General features: G+C 49.8%; 1 protein-coding gene and 1 long non-coding RNA gene across 2 annotated transcripts in view; one reads left to right on the forward strand and one right to left on the reverse strand.

Moving 5' to 3' along the window:
* The window catches only part of TNFRSF8 (TNF receptor superfamily member 8), a 34,307-nt gene extending 21,907 nt beyond the window's left edge, over positions 1–12,400 (reverse strand). Inside the window, exon 1 of the mRNA XM_083514694.1 lies at positions 12,307–12,400. Coding sequence (XP_083370820.1) covers positions 12,307–12,384 — 78 coding nt within the window. The 5' untranslated portion in view covers positions 12,385–12,400. The remainder of the gene's footprint in view (positions 1–12,306) is intronic.
* The window catches only part of LOC310712110, a 159,962-nt gene continuing 147,621 nt past the window's right edge, over positions 2,414–14,754 (forward strand). Inside the window, exon 1 of the long non-coding RNA XR_014528768.1 lies at positions 2,414–2,626. This is a non-coding gene — a long non-coding RNA (uncharacterized lncRNA). The remainder of the gene's footprint in view (positions 2,627–14,754) is intronic.

A 14,754-nucleotide genomic window follows, 5' to 3' on the forward strand; every position in this document is an offset into this window, starting at 1 on the left:
TCAAACCGGGAAATCTTTCGCATGCCAAGCTCGTGGCCTCTCACCAAGCCACGGGCCTTCCCGTCTGCTGTGGCTCTGCGGGACTTTTCTGCGCTCTTTTTACCTCCTCATTTCAAGAGCTACGAATGAGGCTACCTCGGTTCAGTTTTGACCTGGTGTTTACAGTCAACAAGTGTTTTTATTAATTAGGCACGATCTGCATTTGAACACACAGCTAGTTATTAGCTCTATTAATAGGCCTGCCTGTGCATCGGCTGGTGGCCAAAAAAAAAACTTGAGCAAAACCCACCCACTTGTTCCTTGATGTTTCCTGTTAAGGCAGAGGTGGGAAGTCCGAGGGGTTTCCATCTGGGCCATTTTGGGGAAACCACTGCCTAGAATCAGATGCAGACTGTTTGAATGTACAAAATATAGAGTTGGAAGGGACCCTGAGGATCTTCTAGTCTGACCCCCTGAAAGGAAGGACTATATAGCTGTTCTTTTACAAGCTTTATAAACCCCAGTAAGATTTACTCCTTGCCTTTTTAATTAGAGATATGTGAGCCAAGCAAGAGAACTTGGGAGATCCATTACTGTTCCTAGATTGATCAGTGGGAGGAAGCAGCTGGGAAGCGGATTCTGGCTAAACACCAGACCATCTGGTAATTACGAAGACGCAGGATATCCACCCTGAAGTGTTTGATGCTAAGAACGGGAACTCGTGGAGAGTTGCGACAGGCAGCTCTCACTAAAGAGGGAGTTGCCTGTCGCAACTCTGTACAAGTCCCTGTTCTGGGCATCGATGGGAAGGATGTGTAGGTTTAGCCGGTGGACCAAAATGAACCATGTGTTTGTTATTGTGAGCTTGGAGGTGTTTGTGCTTTTCTGCAGTTCTCCCAGAAAGCGCTATTCAATAACAAGGGTGGGGAGGGCTCACCTCTGTGTCCCATTCCACTCATGGGCCCAATCCAGTCCAGTCTCCTCCCGAAACAGTTAGATTCCCTCATGCTCTCCACTGTCTGGAGTCGCCACATGTGGTTAAGCAGGACGTTGAAGTCGGAGAGGAACGGGGCTGAATCGACCGGGGTCTCGACTTGCTGGCTGTTGCCTGCAACCTTGGCACTGTCACCACCACATTCTAACCAGCTGAACTATCCAACCTCTAGCGCTCCAGGGTTGCAGGCAGGGTTAGGTTGAACCCGGGGCCATCTGCGTGCAAGGCAAGTGCTCTGCAACCGCGCTGCAGTATTTCCTCCAAAGGACTAGCAAGATTCTAGGCCTCATGGTTGCAAATAAAGGGCTGGTACAACCGGAATGCGAAGGGACGCGGGTGGCGCTGTGGGTTAAACCACAGAGCCTAGGGCTTCCTGATCAGAAGGTTCGAATCCCTGTTCGAATCCCCGGTTCGAATCCCCATGACGGGGTGAGCTCCCGTTGCTCAGTCCCTGCTCCTGCCAACCTAGCAGTTCAAAAGCACGTCAAAGTGCAAATAGATAAATAGGTACTGCTCTGGCAGGAAGGTAAACGGTGTTTCAGTGCGCTGCTCTGGTTCGCCAGAAGCGGCTTAATCCTGCTAGCCACATGACCTGGAAGCTGTACACCGGCTCCCTCGGCCAATAAAGTGAGATGAGCGTCGCAACCCCAGAGTCAGCCATGACTGGCCCTAATGGTTAGGGGTCCCTTTACCTTTACAGTCAGAATGCAGGAAGCTGCCTTATACAGTGGTGCCCCGCAAGACGAATGCCTCGCAAGACGGAAAACTCGCTAAACGAAAGAGTTTTCCATTTTGGAGGTGCTTCGCAAAACGAATTGCCTATGGGCTTGCTTCGCAAGACGACAATGTCTTGCGAGTTCCTGCTGGTTTTTTTCCCTTCCCCCCTTTTTCTAAGCCGCTAAGCCGCTTATCAGCTGATCCGATCAGAAGATAAACCACTAAAAGCCACTAATAGCGCTAATAGCGCTAAGCCGCTTATCAGCTGATCTGATCAGCAGATAAGCCGCTAAAAGCCGCTAATAGCGCTAAGCCGCTTATCAGCTGATCCGATAAGCCGATAAGCCTCTAAAAGCCGCTAATAGCGCTAATCCGCTAATCCTTCAATGGGCTTGCTTCGCAAGACGAAAAAAACCGCTAGACGAAGAGAATCACAGAATGGATTCTTTTCGTCTTGTGAGGCACCACTGTACTGAGTCAGGTCATTGGCCTACACTGGCTGGCAGGAGTGCCATTCCCAGCCTTATCTGGTGATGCGTCAAACCTGGAGCCTTCTGCACACAATGTAGATCAGAGGTCAGCAAACTTTTCAGCAGGGGGCTGGTCCACTGTCCCTCAGACCTTGTGGGGGCCAGACTATATTTTGGGGAAAAAAATGAACTAATTCCTATGCCCCACAAACAACCCAGAGATTCATTTTAAATAAACGCACAATTCTACAGTGGTACCTCGGGTTAAGTACTTAATTCGTTCCGGAGGTCCGTTCTTAACCTGAAACTGTTCTTAACCTGAAGCACCACTTTAGCTAATGGGGCCTCCCGCTGCTGCTGCACCGCCGGAGCACAATTTCTGTTCTCATCCTGAAGCAAAGTTCTTAACCCGAGGTAATATTTCTGGGTTGACAGTGTCTGTAACCTGAAGCGTATGTAACCCGAGGTACCACTGTACTCATGTAAAAACACCAGGCAGGCCCCACAAATAACCCAGAGGTGCATTTTAAATAAAAGGACACATTCGACTCATGTAAAAACACCAGGCAGGCCCCACAAATAACCCAGAGATGCGTTTTCAATAAAAGGACACATTCGACTCATGTAAAAACACGCTGATTCCCGGACCGTCCGTGGGCCGGATTGAGAAGGTGATTGGGCCAGATCCGGCCCCCAGGCCTTAGTTTGCCTACCCATGATGTAAATGCTCTCCCATTTGAACAGCAGCCCTTTCTCAGCTCTAAACTGCTGTGTCAAAGGTAGCTGGAGGGTTATTGCAAATTTCTCACATGTGGTCCGGTGGTTTTTGCAAAGAGCGTGCTTGGGGAGGGGACTGGGGAAAGCCGATTCAGAAAAGTGAGGGGTGCAGTTTTCTGCCTGCCGGCCAAGTCAATTCCCAAATGAGGACAGGAGTTGTTGTCACCCCGCCGGTTTCCTGGTCTCGCCACTCATCTCTTGCAAACTGAAATTTTCTGAATCAGCCTTCTGGTTTCAGTGGCCTCAGAAAAATATTAGTGAATGAGTCATTTTCGGGCTGGCTTAGCCAGTAAGGGAGCCAAAGATGGCTGGGTTTCCTGGCCCCAGGAGAAAGAGCTGCTGGGTTGAACAAGATCCACAGCAACAGCTGCACGCGCGAGGTTTTGCTGTTATGCACTGTAGTGGTTGGGAGTTACTCGTGCGTAATCCGGCCCCGTTTGGGCGTTAGGTTGCCTGGTTAACCCTTTGGACTGTACAGCCCATCTCCGCGTGGCTGCCCTTAGTCACTCGTAGAATCTGTCTGTGGGCGTTTCTTAAACCGCTGCCAACATAAGAGCTGTTTGACGCCCAATCGTCTCCGCCTCTCACTGCGCGGGAGTCTCCTGCGCAGGGTGGGCGTGGGTAGCGGGGTGCCTGGGCTCTCCTCACTGACTTCCAGAGAAGAGTCCTGGAGCCCCTGCACCTCCTCGTCCCGTTGCTCTCCTGGATCCCTGGTGTTACACTTATTTCCTTCTCCCAAGCTGAGTCTCCCCCTGGTGCTGGGACCTTCGCCTGCAGAATCAGAGACCCTCTCCTTCTCCCGTGTCTCTGATGTCAGTTCCCTGACATGCACGCATGCCAGGAGGCGGACGGACACCGGCCCGTTCCCCGCCACATTAAAGCACTCGCTTGCAGCTCCGCCCACAGCAAAACCGCAAGAGGCAGTGCGGCATAGTGGTTAGGGTGCAAACGTGCTAGGACGTGGGAGAGACCCAGGTTCAAATCTGCCATTCAGTCCTGAAGCTCATTGGGGTGACCTTGGGGCTGTGATAGGAATTTTGAGGTCTTAGGTATATGTTAAATGTTCATAAGTGTACCAACCAAGCACGTACATAGATCAGCACAGGAAGACCGACCTGGAACCATTTTGATTCCCAAACTGACCAAATGTTTTCTCTGGAAGGTCAAAGGAAAATGGAAAAGCCTCCCCATTGCCTTTTCCTTCACAAATCCTGTCTTAAGGGTATGTCTGTGTATGAATAGGGTGTGAGCCTGTGACCTGGCCCAGGAACTAAGTATTTATCATTACAAAAAGACTAGCCAGCCCCCCCCCCCCGGGCAATCCAATCAAGTAACCAGCCAGACAGGAGATAAACAAGGACAGGAGAAAAACAAATTTCTGTTTTAGACCGCCTTTCCTGTGATGTAGGTATGATGTATCTGAGGGGTGGTCTTAGGTTACACCCCTTCTGTGATGTATGTATGATGTTTCTGTGGGTGGTCTTGATCTACAGGGTGGCAATTTCTAAAGTCTTTATAAGGCCTGGCACGCCATTTTTCTGGGTCCCTCCTCTCTCCTGTGTGTGAGGGGAGCACCCTGTTGCAACAGATCAATAAAGATCAGGCTTACTAGCTGCTTTGCTTCTCAATATTCTCTGGCTGGCCTCTGTTATTTTCTCCTACCAATAGGGAACCCACTTAAGGACCCTATATGGGCTCTTGGATACCCCATAAGGGAAGAAGGGCAATTTTTGTTTACAACAGGGCCAGGCACTGTCTCTCTCAGCTTAGCCTACCTTGCATAGTTGTTGTGTTGGGATTAAGTGAGGAGTGCGGGGGGGGGCAGCGTACCCCACCTTGAGCAATTTGGAGGGATAGAAATGGAATTAAAACAATAAAACCATGTTTCAAATAGCTTGGGGGTATGCAGTACAAAAAAGTGGGGAACCTCAGGCTCAGAAGTCCCCCCCCCCCAGTTTTCTATGTGGGCCTTGGAACTCCCATTGCCCAGGTCATGCCCCCCTCTGGGCTTTCTCCACACCCTCCATGAATGCTCTCCCAAGGCCTTGAACTGTATTATGCCTCTTGCTGTGTGATAGGAATTTTATGGTCTTAGATATATGGTAATGTTCATAACTGCACATACATAGATCAACACAGGAAGACCAACCTGGAACCATTTTGATTCCTAAACTGACCAAATCCTTTCTCTGCAAGGTTAACCTGGAAAAGCCTCCCCATTGTCTCTTTCCTCACAAATCCTGTCTCAAGGATATGTCTATTTGAATAAGGTGTGAGCCTGTGACCTGGCCCAGGAAATAAGTATTTTACCACTGCAAAAGAATGGCCAGGCTCCCCAGGAAATCTAATCAAGTAACTTGCCAGACAGGAGATAAACAACAACAGGAGAAAAACAACATTTAAATTTCTGTGATGTAGGTGGAATGTATCTGAGGGGTGGTCTTAGGTTACACCCCTTCTGTGATGTATGCATAATGTTTCTGGGGGTGGTCTTGATCTAGAGAATGGGAATTTCAAAAGTCTTTATAAGCCATTGCACAGCATTTTTGTGGGTCCTCTTTCTCTCCTGCGTGTGAGGGGAGTACCCTGTTGCAACAGATTAATAAAGATCAGGCTTACTAGCTGCTTTGCTTCTCAATATTCTCTGGTTGGCCTCTGTTATTTTCTCCTACCAATAGGGAACCTATGTAAGGACTCTATATGGGCTCTTGGATACCCCATAAGGGAAAAGGGCATATTTTTATTTACAACACTTGCCCAAAGTTTACTTGGAAGGTTCAACAAGACAGCATCTGCTGGGATAAATCCTTGAACTGTAACAGCAACAACAACATTTATGCCCTGCCTCGTTTATTTACTTATTCATTGCGCCCCATATTTTTCTCCAAAGGAGCTCAAGGCGGGTTCTGTGTTCTTTCTCCCCTTCATCATTTAATCTCAACCACAACCCTGCGAGGTGGGTCCCTAAAGGTCACCCCAGCATGCTTCATGGCTGTGTGGGGATTCGAACCCACGTCCCTCACACGTCCTAGCCTGACACTCTAACCCAGGGGCCAGCAAAAGATGATAGTTGAAAACCCCATACATCAGTAAACCTTTTCAGCAGGGGGCCGGTCCACTGTCCCTCAGACCTTGTGGGGGGGGGGCGGATTATTATTTGGGGGAGGGAAATGAATGAATTCCTATGCCCCACAAATAACCCAAAGATGGGTTTTAAATAAAAGGACACATTTTACTCATGTAAAAACACCAGGCAGGCCCCACAAATAACCCAGAGATGCATTTTAAATAAAAGGACACATTCTACTCATGTAAAAACACACTGATTCCCAGACCGTCCGCGGGCCGGATTTAGAAGGTGATTGGGCCGGATCTGGCCCCAGGCCTTAGTTTGCCTACCCATACTCTAACCCCTATGCCACACGGCGGTTCTCCTCCTCTCTGTTTGGACGGCATGTGGACAGGTGTGCCTGACTTTTGTGCATAGCTGTCAACTTACAGATTTGAAAATAAGGGACCAGCAGCCTCGAAAATAAGGGATCAGCAGCCAAAATAAGGGATCAACAATTAGTTGATAAAATACATATTTTGTTGCATGCAAATGGCTTTAGATACCTATTAGGTCCATAAATTACCATATAGTATATATTCAACACAAAAAAACAGCAACAATTTGTTGTTGACAAAGGACAGCTGGACATAGAAAGGGCCCCATTACCTTCAGTAGCTTATTTAAGGGACATCATCAATAAGGGACAGCAGCGGGACATGGCGCTGGGATAAGGGACTGTCCCGCCAAATAAGGGACGCTTGACAGCTATGCTTTTGTGTGTGGCTCTTTGTAAAAAGGTGTTGCTCCACCTGCTTTTGGCCCTGGCCCCGCCTACTGGTGGCAAACAGCTCATAGACTCATAGAATTGTAGAGTTGGAAGGTACACCAAGGGTCATCTAGTCCAACCCCCCCACCCCACCGCACGTGCAAGATTTGTCCACAAAGGACTACAGCCTTTGAGCTGAAAACAGGTAGTCACCCCTGTAACAGAGACCTCCACAGAGAGGGATCCTTTATGCCTTTCCTCTCCTTGATATATTGCACATCTGGGCTCGAGGCCTGGAAGTTGTCTTGCATGCAGAAGGTTCGATCCCCAACGGCATCTCCGGGTAAGCCTGGGAATGCCTCCCCCCTGAAACCCTGGAGCGCTGCTGCCAGTCAGAGTGGACAATACTGAGCTGGATGGACTCATTATCAGGCAGCTTCCTCTGCTCCTTTTAAATCAGTCCTATATTCACAGCCATGAGGACTAGAATCTTACGTTATCTTTTGAAGAAGCACCATAGCATGGCAGCAAAAGGAGCTGCCTTCTATTTCTGTGCAATACCCAGACCTAACCCTAGATGTGGGATGCGGGTGGCGCTGTGGGTTAAACCACAGAGCCTAGGGCTTGCCGATCAAAAGGTCGGCGGTTTGAATCCCCGCTACGGGGGGAGCTCCCGTTGCTCGGTCCCTGCTCCTGCCAACCTTGCAGTTCAAAAGCATGTCAAAGTGCAAGTAGATAAATAGGTACCGCTCTGGCGGGAAGGTAAACGGTGTTTCCGTGCACTACTCTGGTTTCGCCAGAAGCGGCTTAGTCATGCTGGCCACATGACCCTCGGCCAATAAAGCGAGATGAGCACCGCAACCCCAGAGTCGGCCACGACTGGACCTAATGGTCAGGGGTCCCTTTACCTTTAACCCTAGATGTGCAGTTGCTCACTGCTAAGCGGCACTCGGCACACGCTCCAGGGCACTCTCGCTTAGCTTAACATTTCATACCTCCGCAAGTGCTTCAAGTACAGTGGTACCTCGGGTTACATACGCTTCAGGTTACATAAGCTTCAGGTTACAGACTCCGCTGACCCAGAAATATTACCTCGGGTTAAGAACTTTACCTCAGGATGAGAACAGAAATCGCACACCGGAGGCGCGGCAGCAGCGGGAGGCCCCATTAGCTAAAGTGGTGCTTCAGGTTAAGAACAGTTTCAGGTTAAGAACGGACCTCCGGAATGAATTACGGTAAGTACTTAACGCGAGGGACCACTGTACAGTCATGGTTGGAGAGGTTGCCATGTTCTCTCTCCTGCTAGGGCTCTTGCGCCTTTAACAAGCCAGGCCAGATATCTTCGATCGAGGGTGTCTAACCTGTAGACCAGGCTTCCTCAAACTTGGCCCTCCAGATGTTTCGAGACTACAATTCCCATCATCCCTGACCACTGGTCCCTCTAGCTAGGGATCATGGGAGTTTAAGGCCAAAAACATCTGGAGGGCCAACTTTGAGGAAGCCTGTAGACCAGACATCGGAGAGCCTTGCTTCCCAGCAGCCAGCCATCTCAATGGTCAGCAATGTTTGGAGAGCCACAAATCTGCACCGCCCACTCCTGCTTAGACCATTGAGGCTGGAAAGGCTCAGAATATTTAAAAAAACACAATTCTGCTGTTAAATGAATATCTTAGATTAGATTAACAGAGATGTACTGAGTGTGATTAATCTTGTGTTGCACCCCTTACATGATGACAAAGCTGTGTGCATGTCAGGACTGTGTGCGAACCCTCCTGACCCTGGATTTCCTTGCCGACTGGTCAAAAGAGCTGAATATGTTTAACTTGGGAATATGCCTAGCCTGGGAGTCATTTTGGACTCACAGCTGTCCATGGAGGCGCAGCTCAGTTCTGTGTCCAGGGCAGCTGTTTACCAGCTCCATCTAGTACACAGGCTGAGACCCTCCCTGCCCGCAGACTGTCTCACCAGAGTGGTGCATGCTCTGGTTATCTCCTGCTTGGACTATTGCAATGCGCTCTACATGGGGCTACCTTTGAAAGTGACCTGGAAACTACAACTAATCCAGAATGTGGCAGCTAGACTGGTGACTGGGAGCGGCTGCCGAGACCATATAACTCCGGTCCTGAAAGACCTTCACTGGCTCCCAGTATGTTTCCAAGCACAATTCAAAGTGTTGGTGCTGACCTTTGAAAGCCCTAAATGGCCTTGGTCCTGTATACCTGAAGGAGCGTCACCACCGCCATTGTCCAGCCTGGACACTGAGGTCCAGCTCTGATGGCCTTCTGCCGGTTCCCTCCCTGCGGGAAGCGATGTTACAGGGAACCAGGCAGAGGGCCTTCTCCGTAGTGGCACCCGCCCTGTGGAACGCCCTCCCACCAGATGTCAAACAACTATCTGACGTTTAGAAGACATGTGAAGGCAGCCCTGTTTAGGGAAGTTTTTAATGACTGGTGTTTTAATGTATTTTTAATCTTTTGTTGGAAGCTGCCCAGAGTGGCTGGGGAAACCCAGCTAGATGGGTGGGGTATAAATAAATTATGATGATGATGATTAAGCAAAATAAATGAATTCGGAACTACAGTGGTACCTCGGGTTACATATGCTTCAGGTTACATATGCTTCAGGTTACAGACTCCGCTAACCCAAAAATAGTACCTCGGGTTAAGAACTTTGCTTCAGGATGAGAACAGAAATCGTGCTCCGGTGGCGCAGCAGCAGCAGGAAGCCCCATTAACTAAAGTGGTGCTTCAGGTTAAGAACGGACCTCTGGAACGAATTAAGTACTTCACCCGAGGTACCACAGTATGAGGCTCAGAAACAATAGGGCATGTTCAGAGTGCACCTCTCTGCCCAAGAATGACCCTCTGTATAAGGTTGTTCCACAATATAAGAGCAGCCCTTATTTTGTTTTACGTTTGGTGGGGGAAACGGGGCTCTTTGGATGCTGCCAAACCACAATTCCCATCAGGCCTAGCAAGCACACTCAGCAGTGGGGGATTATGGGAGCTGTAGTTTAGCAGCATCCAGAGGGCAAAATGTTCCCCATACCCAACATGGGAAGTTGCCTTCAATGATGATGATGATGATGATGATGATGATGATGGTGAGGATGATGGAACCACAGCACTGGTCCTCCTCGCTCATTCCTATCCTAGATCCGTAGAATTGTAGTTTGAAGGGATCCCAATGGTCATTGAATGGCAATGCATTGAAAGCCCATCTCCAGTGGCTTTTAAGCACACCCAGTGCATGTTCTTTCCCTCAAAGGATTCTGGGCATTGTAGTTTCTCTCTCTCTCTCTCTCTCTCTCTCTCTCTCTCACACACACACACACACACACACACACACACACACCTGCTGTGACAGGTCCCAGCAAACCTTCCCAAACTACAGTGCTCAAAATTCTTCCGGGGGGGGGGCGGGGCAGGGAGGAAATGCGCTTTGAAAGTACAGTGGTACCTCGGGTTACATACGCTTCAGGTTACAGACTCCGCTGATCCAGAAATAGTGCTTCAGGTTAAGAACTTTGCTTCAGGATAAGAACAGAAATTGGGCTCCGGCGGCAGCAGGAGGAAGTCCCATTAGCTAAAGTGGTGCTTCAGGTTAAGAACAGTTTCAGGTTAAGAACGGACCTCTGGAACGAATTAAGTTCTTAACCTGAGGTACCACTGTACAAGCACCTCACATCCACCCTCTCACCAGCAGCAGTTCTTGAGTTTTTCCAAGCATCGTTCTCCTCCCACCCTATCTAGAGACACCAGGGATCAAAGCTGGGGCGTTCTGCATGCCAAACAGCTGCAGGCTCATTCCTCACCCTGGTACTTTGTTGGCTTCCCAGAGGCACCAGTGCTGGACCAGCAGACCCCTGATCTGACCCAAGAGGGTCTTTCTTACATTTTTGGGTGCCTGCCGGCCAAGGGATTGTCTAGAGCAGTGTTCCCCAACCTTGGGCCTCCAGCTGTTTTTGGACTACAACTCCCATCATCCCTCGCTAGCAAGACCAGTGGGTCAAGGATGATGGGAATTGTAGTCCAAAAACAGCTGGAGGCCCAAGGTTGGGGAACACTGGTCTAGAGGACGCCCATCTCTCAGTTCCCCCCTGCCCAAAAAAACCTGGGCAAGATATTTTGGAATAAAGTCAGGAGAAGGGGCTTAAGTTTTAGAGTGAGTTGGGCCACTGGCCATCTAGCCCATTGCTGCCAACACAGACTGGCAGCAGCTGTCCAGGATCTCAGGCAGGGGAGATTTCAAGCCCTAACTGGAGACTGAGCCTGAGGCCTTCTGCATGCAAAGCAGGTGCTCCACCAGTGAGCAAAGAACGTGAGGCGAGCCCACAGGGTCAGGATTAGGCCAATGGCCCACCTTAGTCCAGCACCCTGTCCTCACAGCCATATGTCCCGAAGGGAAAGCAGGATCCAAGCTCAAGAGCCCTCCTGTGATTTCCAGCAACTGGTCTTCAGAAGCATCGGACTTTTAGAAGACACCTGAAGGCAGCCCTGTTTGGGGAAGCTTTTAATGTTTAACAGACCACTGTTCAGTGGTACTTCGGGTTACATACGCTTCAGGTTACATACGCTTCAGGTTACAGACTGCACTAACCCAGAAATAGCGCTTCAGGTTAAGAACTTTGCTTCAGGATGAGAACAGAAATCGTGCTCCGGCGGCAGCAGGAGGCCCCATTAGCTAAAGTGGTGCTTCAGGTTAAGAACAGTTTCAGGTTAAGAACGGACCTCCGGAACGAATTAAGTACTTAACCCGAGGTACCACTGTATTTTAATACTTTGTTGGAAGCTGCCCAGGGTGGCTGGGGAGACCCAGCCAGATGGGTGGGCTATAAATAATAATAATAAATTATCATTATCATCATCATCACTGTCTCCGATCGTGGAAGGAGAACATAGCCATCGAGCATAGCCACAAGCCATCGCTAGCCCCCCCCCTCCATGCATTTGTCACTGCCTCCTGCAGCAGCGAGTTCCACAGATTAACCACGCGCTGCGTGTCCTTCCCCTAAAAAGTGATGCAAGATCCCATTCCCCATTGCTCAGAAAAGGGAGTCTCCCACCGAGTAGTGCTCTAACACCGGGCGATGGTTCTTCCCCTTCTCAGAAGAAGAAGAAGAAGAGTTTGGATTTGATATCCCGCCTTTCACTCCCTTTAAGGAGTCTCAAAGCGGCTAACATTCTCCTTTCCCTTCCTCCCCCACAACAAACACTCTGTGAGGTGAGTGGGGCTGAGAGACTTCATAGAAGTGTGACTGGCCCAAGGTCACCCAGCAGCTGCATGTGGAGGAGCGGAGACGCGAACCCGGTTACCCAGATTACGTGACTACCGCTCTTAACCACTACACCACACTGGCTCAGAAGCATAGAATTGTAGGGGTCCCCAACGGTCATCTAGCCCACCCCCCAGCAATGCGGGAATCTCAGCTAAAGCACCCATGGCACGTGGCCATCCAACCTCTGCTCAAAAACCTCCAAGGAAGGAACTTAAAGCCACGACTGATTCCCCCACCACGTGCGCCCGATCTTAAGCCGCGCGGATGCCTCACCTGGGAAGGCGCAGCCGCCACCCTCTGCAGAACCAAGAGGAGGAACAGCAGCCACGTAGGGCGACTCCAAGCACCCATGGCGACTCCAGGTCTCTCTCCCCACTTCTTCAGAAAAGGGAGGTGGGCAGAGCGCAGGCCGTCCATCTGCCCGCCCGGCGAGGAGAGCGCAGGGCGCAGGGACCTCCCCAAAGCGCGCGGGATCTGCGCCGGGCGAAAGAAAAGAATAAAATCAACTACGGGGTTGGGGGTGGGGCGTTGGGGATGCGGTCAACCTCAGGACTCCGCCCCGAGGGGCCTACATACAATTAACTTTTTTAAAATAAAAAAAAAAAACCCAAGGTCTGCGGCCATCCTTGCCTGAGAACGTGGTTTCCAAATCACACATCACAGGCGCTTACCGGTAGCTTATCTCCCGCCTTTCCCGTTATCTGCCTCAGTTTGCCTCCTGTGAAATGGGGACAAGCCTATCCAGGGTTGACCGGTCAGGTATTTTGGGGGGTTGTTGTTTTTTTTAATAAAAAACGCCCTTTGTTTTTGCACGCTTTTAAACCAAGGAGTGTGCGCGATTGCGAGGGAGGGAATCTTTGGCCCTCGCAGATGCAGTTGGATTTCAACTCCCAGCAAGCCAGCATGAGCAATGGTTAGAGCGCGGAGTGTTTGTGATGGGAGGTGAGATCCAGCGTCATTTAGGGAGGGTCATCAGTGTTTCCCCTGCCTCGGCTTAAAAGGCAGCTGAGGTCTGCCGGGCTGCCTGCTAGTCTCTCCGGCTTGCAGAGTTGTCACCTGCTATTATTTTTTCCAGATAAGGTTGCGCTTAAAGAAACAGAAAAGTGCTATTTTGAAGCCCTCTTTAGTAAGGGAAGGGCTGTGGCTCAGTGGTGGAGCACCCGCTCTGCATGCAGAATGTCCCAGATTCAACCCCCCCCCCCCAGCACCTGCCGACTAACACCCTGGAGAGCTGCTGCCAGTCCGTGCAGACACCACTGGGCTAGATGGGACCAAGGGTCTCATTCCGTGCGATGCAGCTGCTTTGTTCTGTCTCGTTCCCCCTCCTTTGCAGCAAGTAATCTCTTATAGCAGGCAGCGTGTGGCGAGGCTGGACTGATAACAGAACTATTTGGGTGTTATTTTCATTTCTTAAAGGGTTTTTTTTAGGGGGGGGAGAAAGTCACGCCTTTTTTAAAAAACGTGTCGCTATTAAATGACTCTGCCTTTTGTAATGTGTAAGATCACACACACCCAGAGAACATTTATGCTTAAGTGATACACTGGTAATGAATAGCAAGGGTTGATGGCTGGTCTGGAGCAGTCTCATAGTTGGCTGTGGGTTCATTTATTTAGTAATGCAAGATTGAGGGGGGGGGCTTTCCCTGCTGGGTCAGACTGAAAGGGTCCAGCGTCTTGGTCACACAGTGGCCAACCAGGACCCGAGCTTTAAGACCACTTACCTGCAGCCATTCACCACCAAAACTGTCATTTGGGGGTAAACTGCCTCTAAATATGGAGGCTCCATCAATTTGGTTGATGGAGAAAAGCAATGACAAACCTAGACAGCATCTTAAAAAGCAGAGACATCACCTTGCCAACAAAGGTCCGTATAGTTAAAGCTATGGATTTCCTGGTAGTGATGTATGGAAGTGAGAGCTGGACCATAAAGAAGGCTGATCGCCGAAGAATGGATGCTTTTGAATTATGGTGCTGGAGGAGACTCTTGAGAGTCCCATGGACTGCAAGAACATCAAACCACTCCATTCTGAAGGAAATCAGCCCTGAGTGCTCACTGGAAGGACAGATCCTGAAGCTGAGACTCCAATACTTTGGCCACATCATGAGAAGAGAAGACTCCCTGGAAAAGACCCTGATGTTGGGAAAGATGGAGGGCACAAGGAGAAGGGGACGACAGAGGACAAGATGGTTGGACAGTGTTCTCGAAGCTACCAGCATGAGTTTGACCAAACTGCGGGAGGCAGTGGAAGACAGGAGTGCCTGGCATGCTCTGGTCCATGGGGTCACGAAGAGTCGGACACGACTAAACAACTAAACAACAACAACAACAACTGCTGGGACCAGTGGTCCTGCCTTAAGAACATAAAAGCCTGAGGTTAGAATCAAAGAATCAAAGTTGGAACGGGATCTTTTGACCAACACAGGGTTTGAACCCACAAGCAGGACATGAGTGCAGCGCTCTCCAGACATGTGATTCCCAGCTGCTGGTATATCCAGATTTTGCCCTTGTTCCTCAGGAAATTTCAGGAATTATATCTCTGGGATGGGAGCAGGATAAGGGATCTGCTAATGGCATAGCAGTAAAACTGCTAGCCCATTTGCCAAGCTAAGCAGGGTCTGGTTTGGTTTCAAAATGGGATGTTGAGATCCCTGCATTGCAAGGAGATTGGACTAGATGACTCCAACAGTCTTACGATTCTATGAACCCTTAGCAGTTCCCAT

This window comes from Podarcis liolepis (genome assembly GCF_965112155.1).
Source record: "Podarcis liolepis genome assembly, chromosome: 7".
NCBI classification, from domain to species: Eukaryota; Metazoa; Chordata; class Lepidosauria; order Squamata; family Lacertidae; genus Podarcis; species Podarcis liolepis.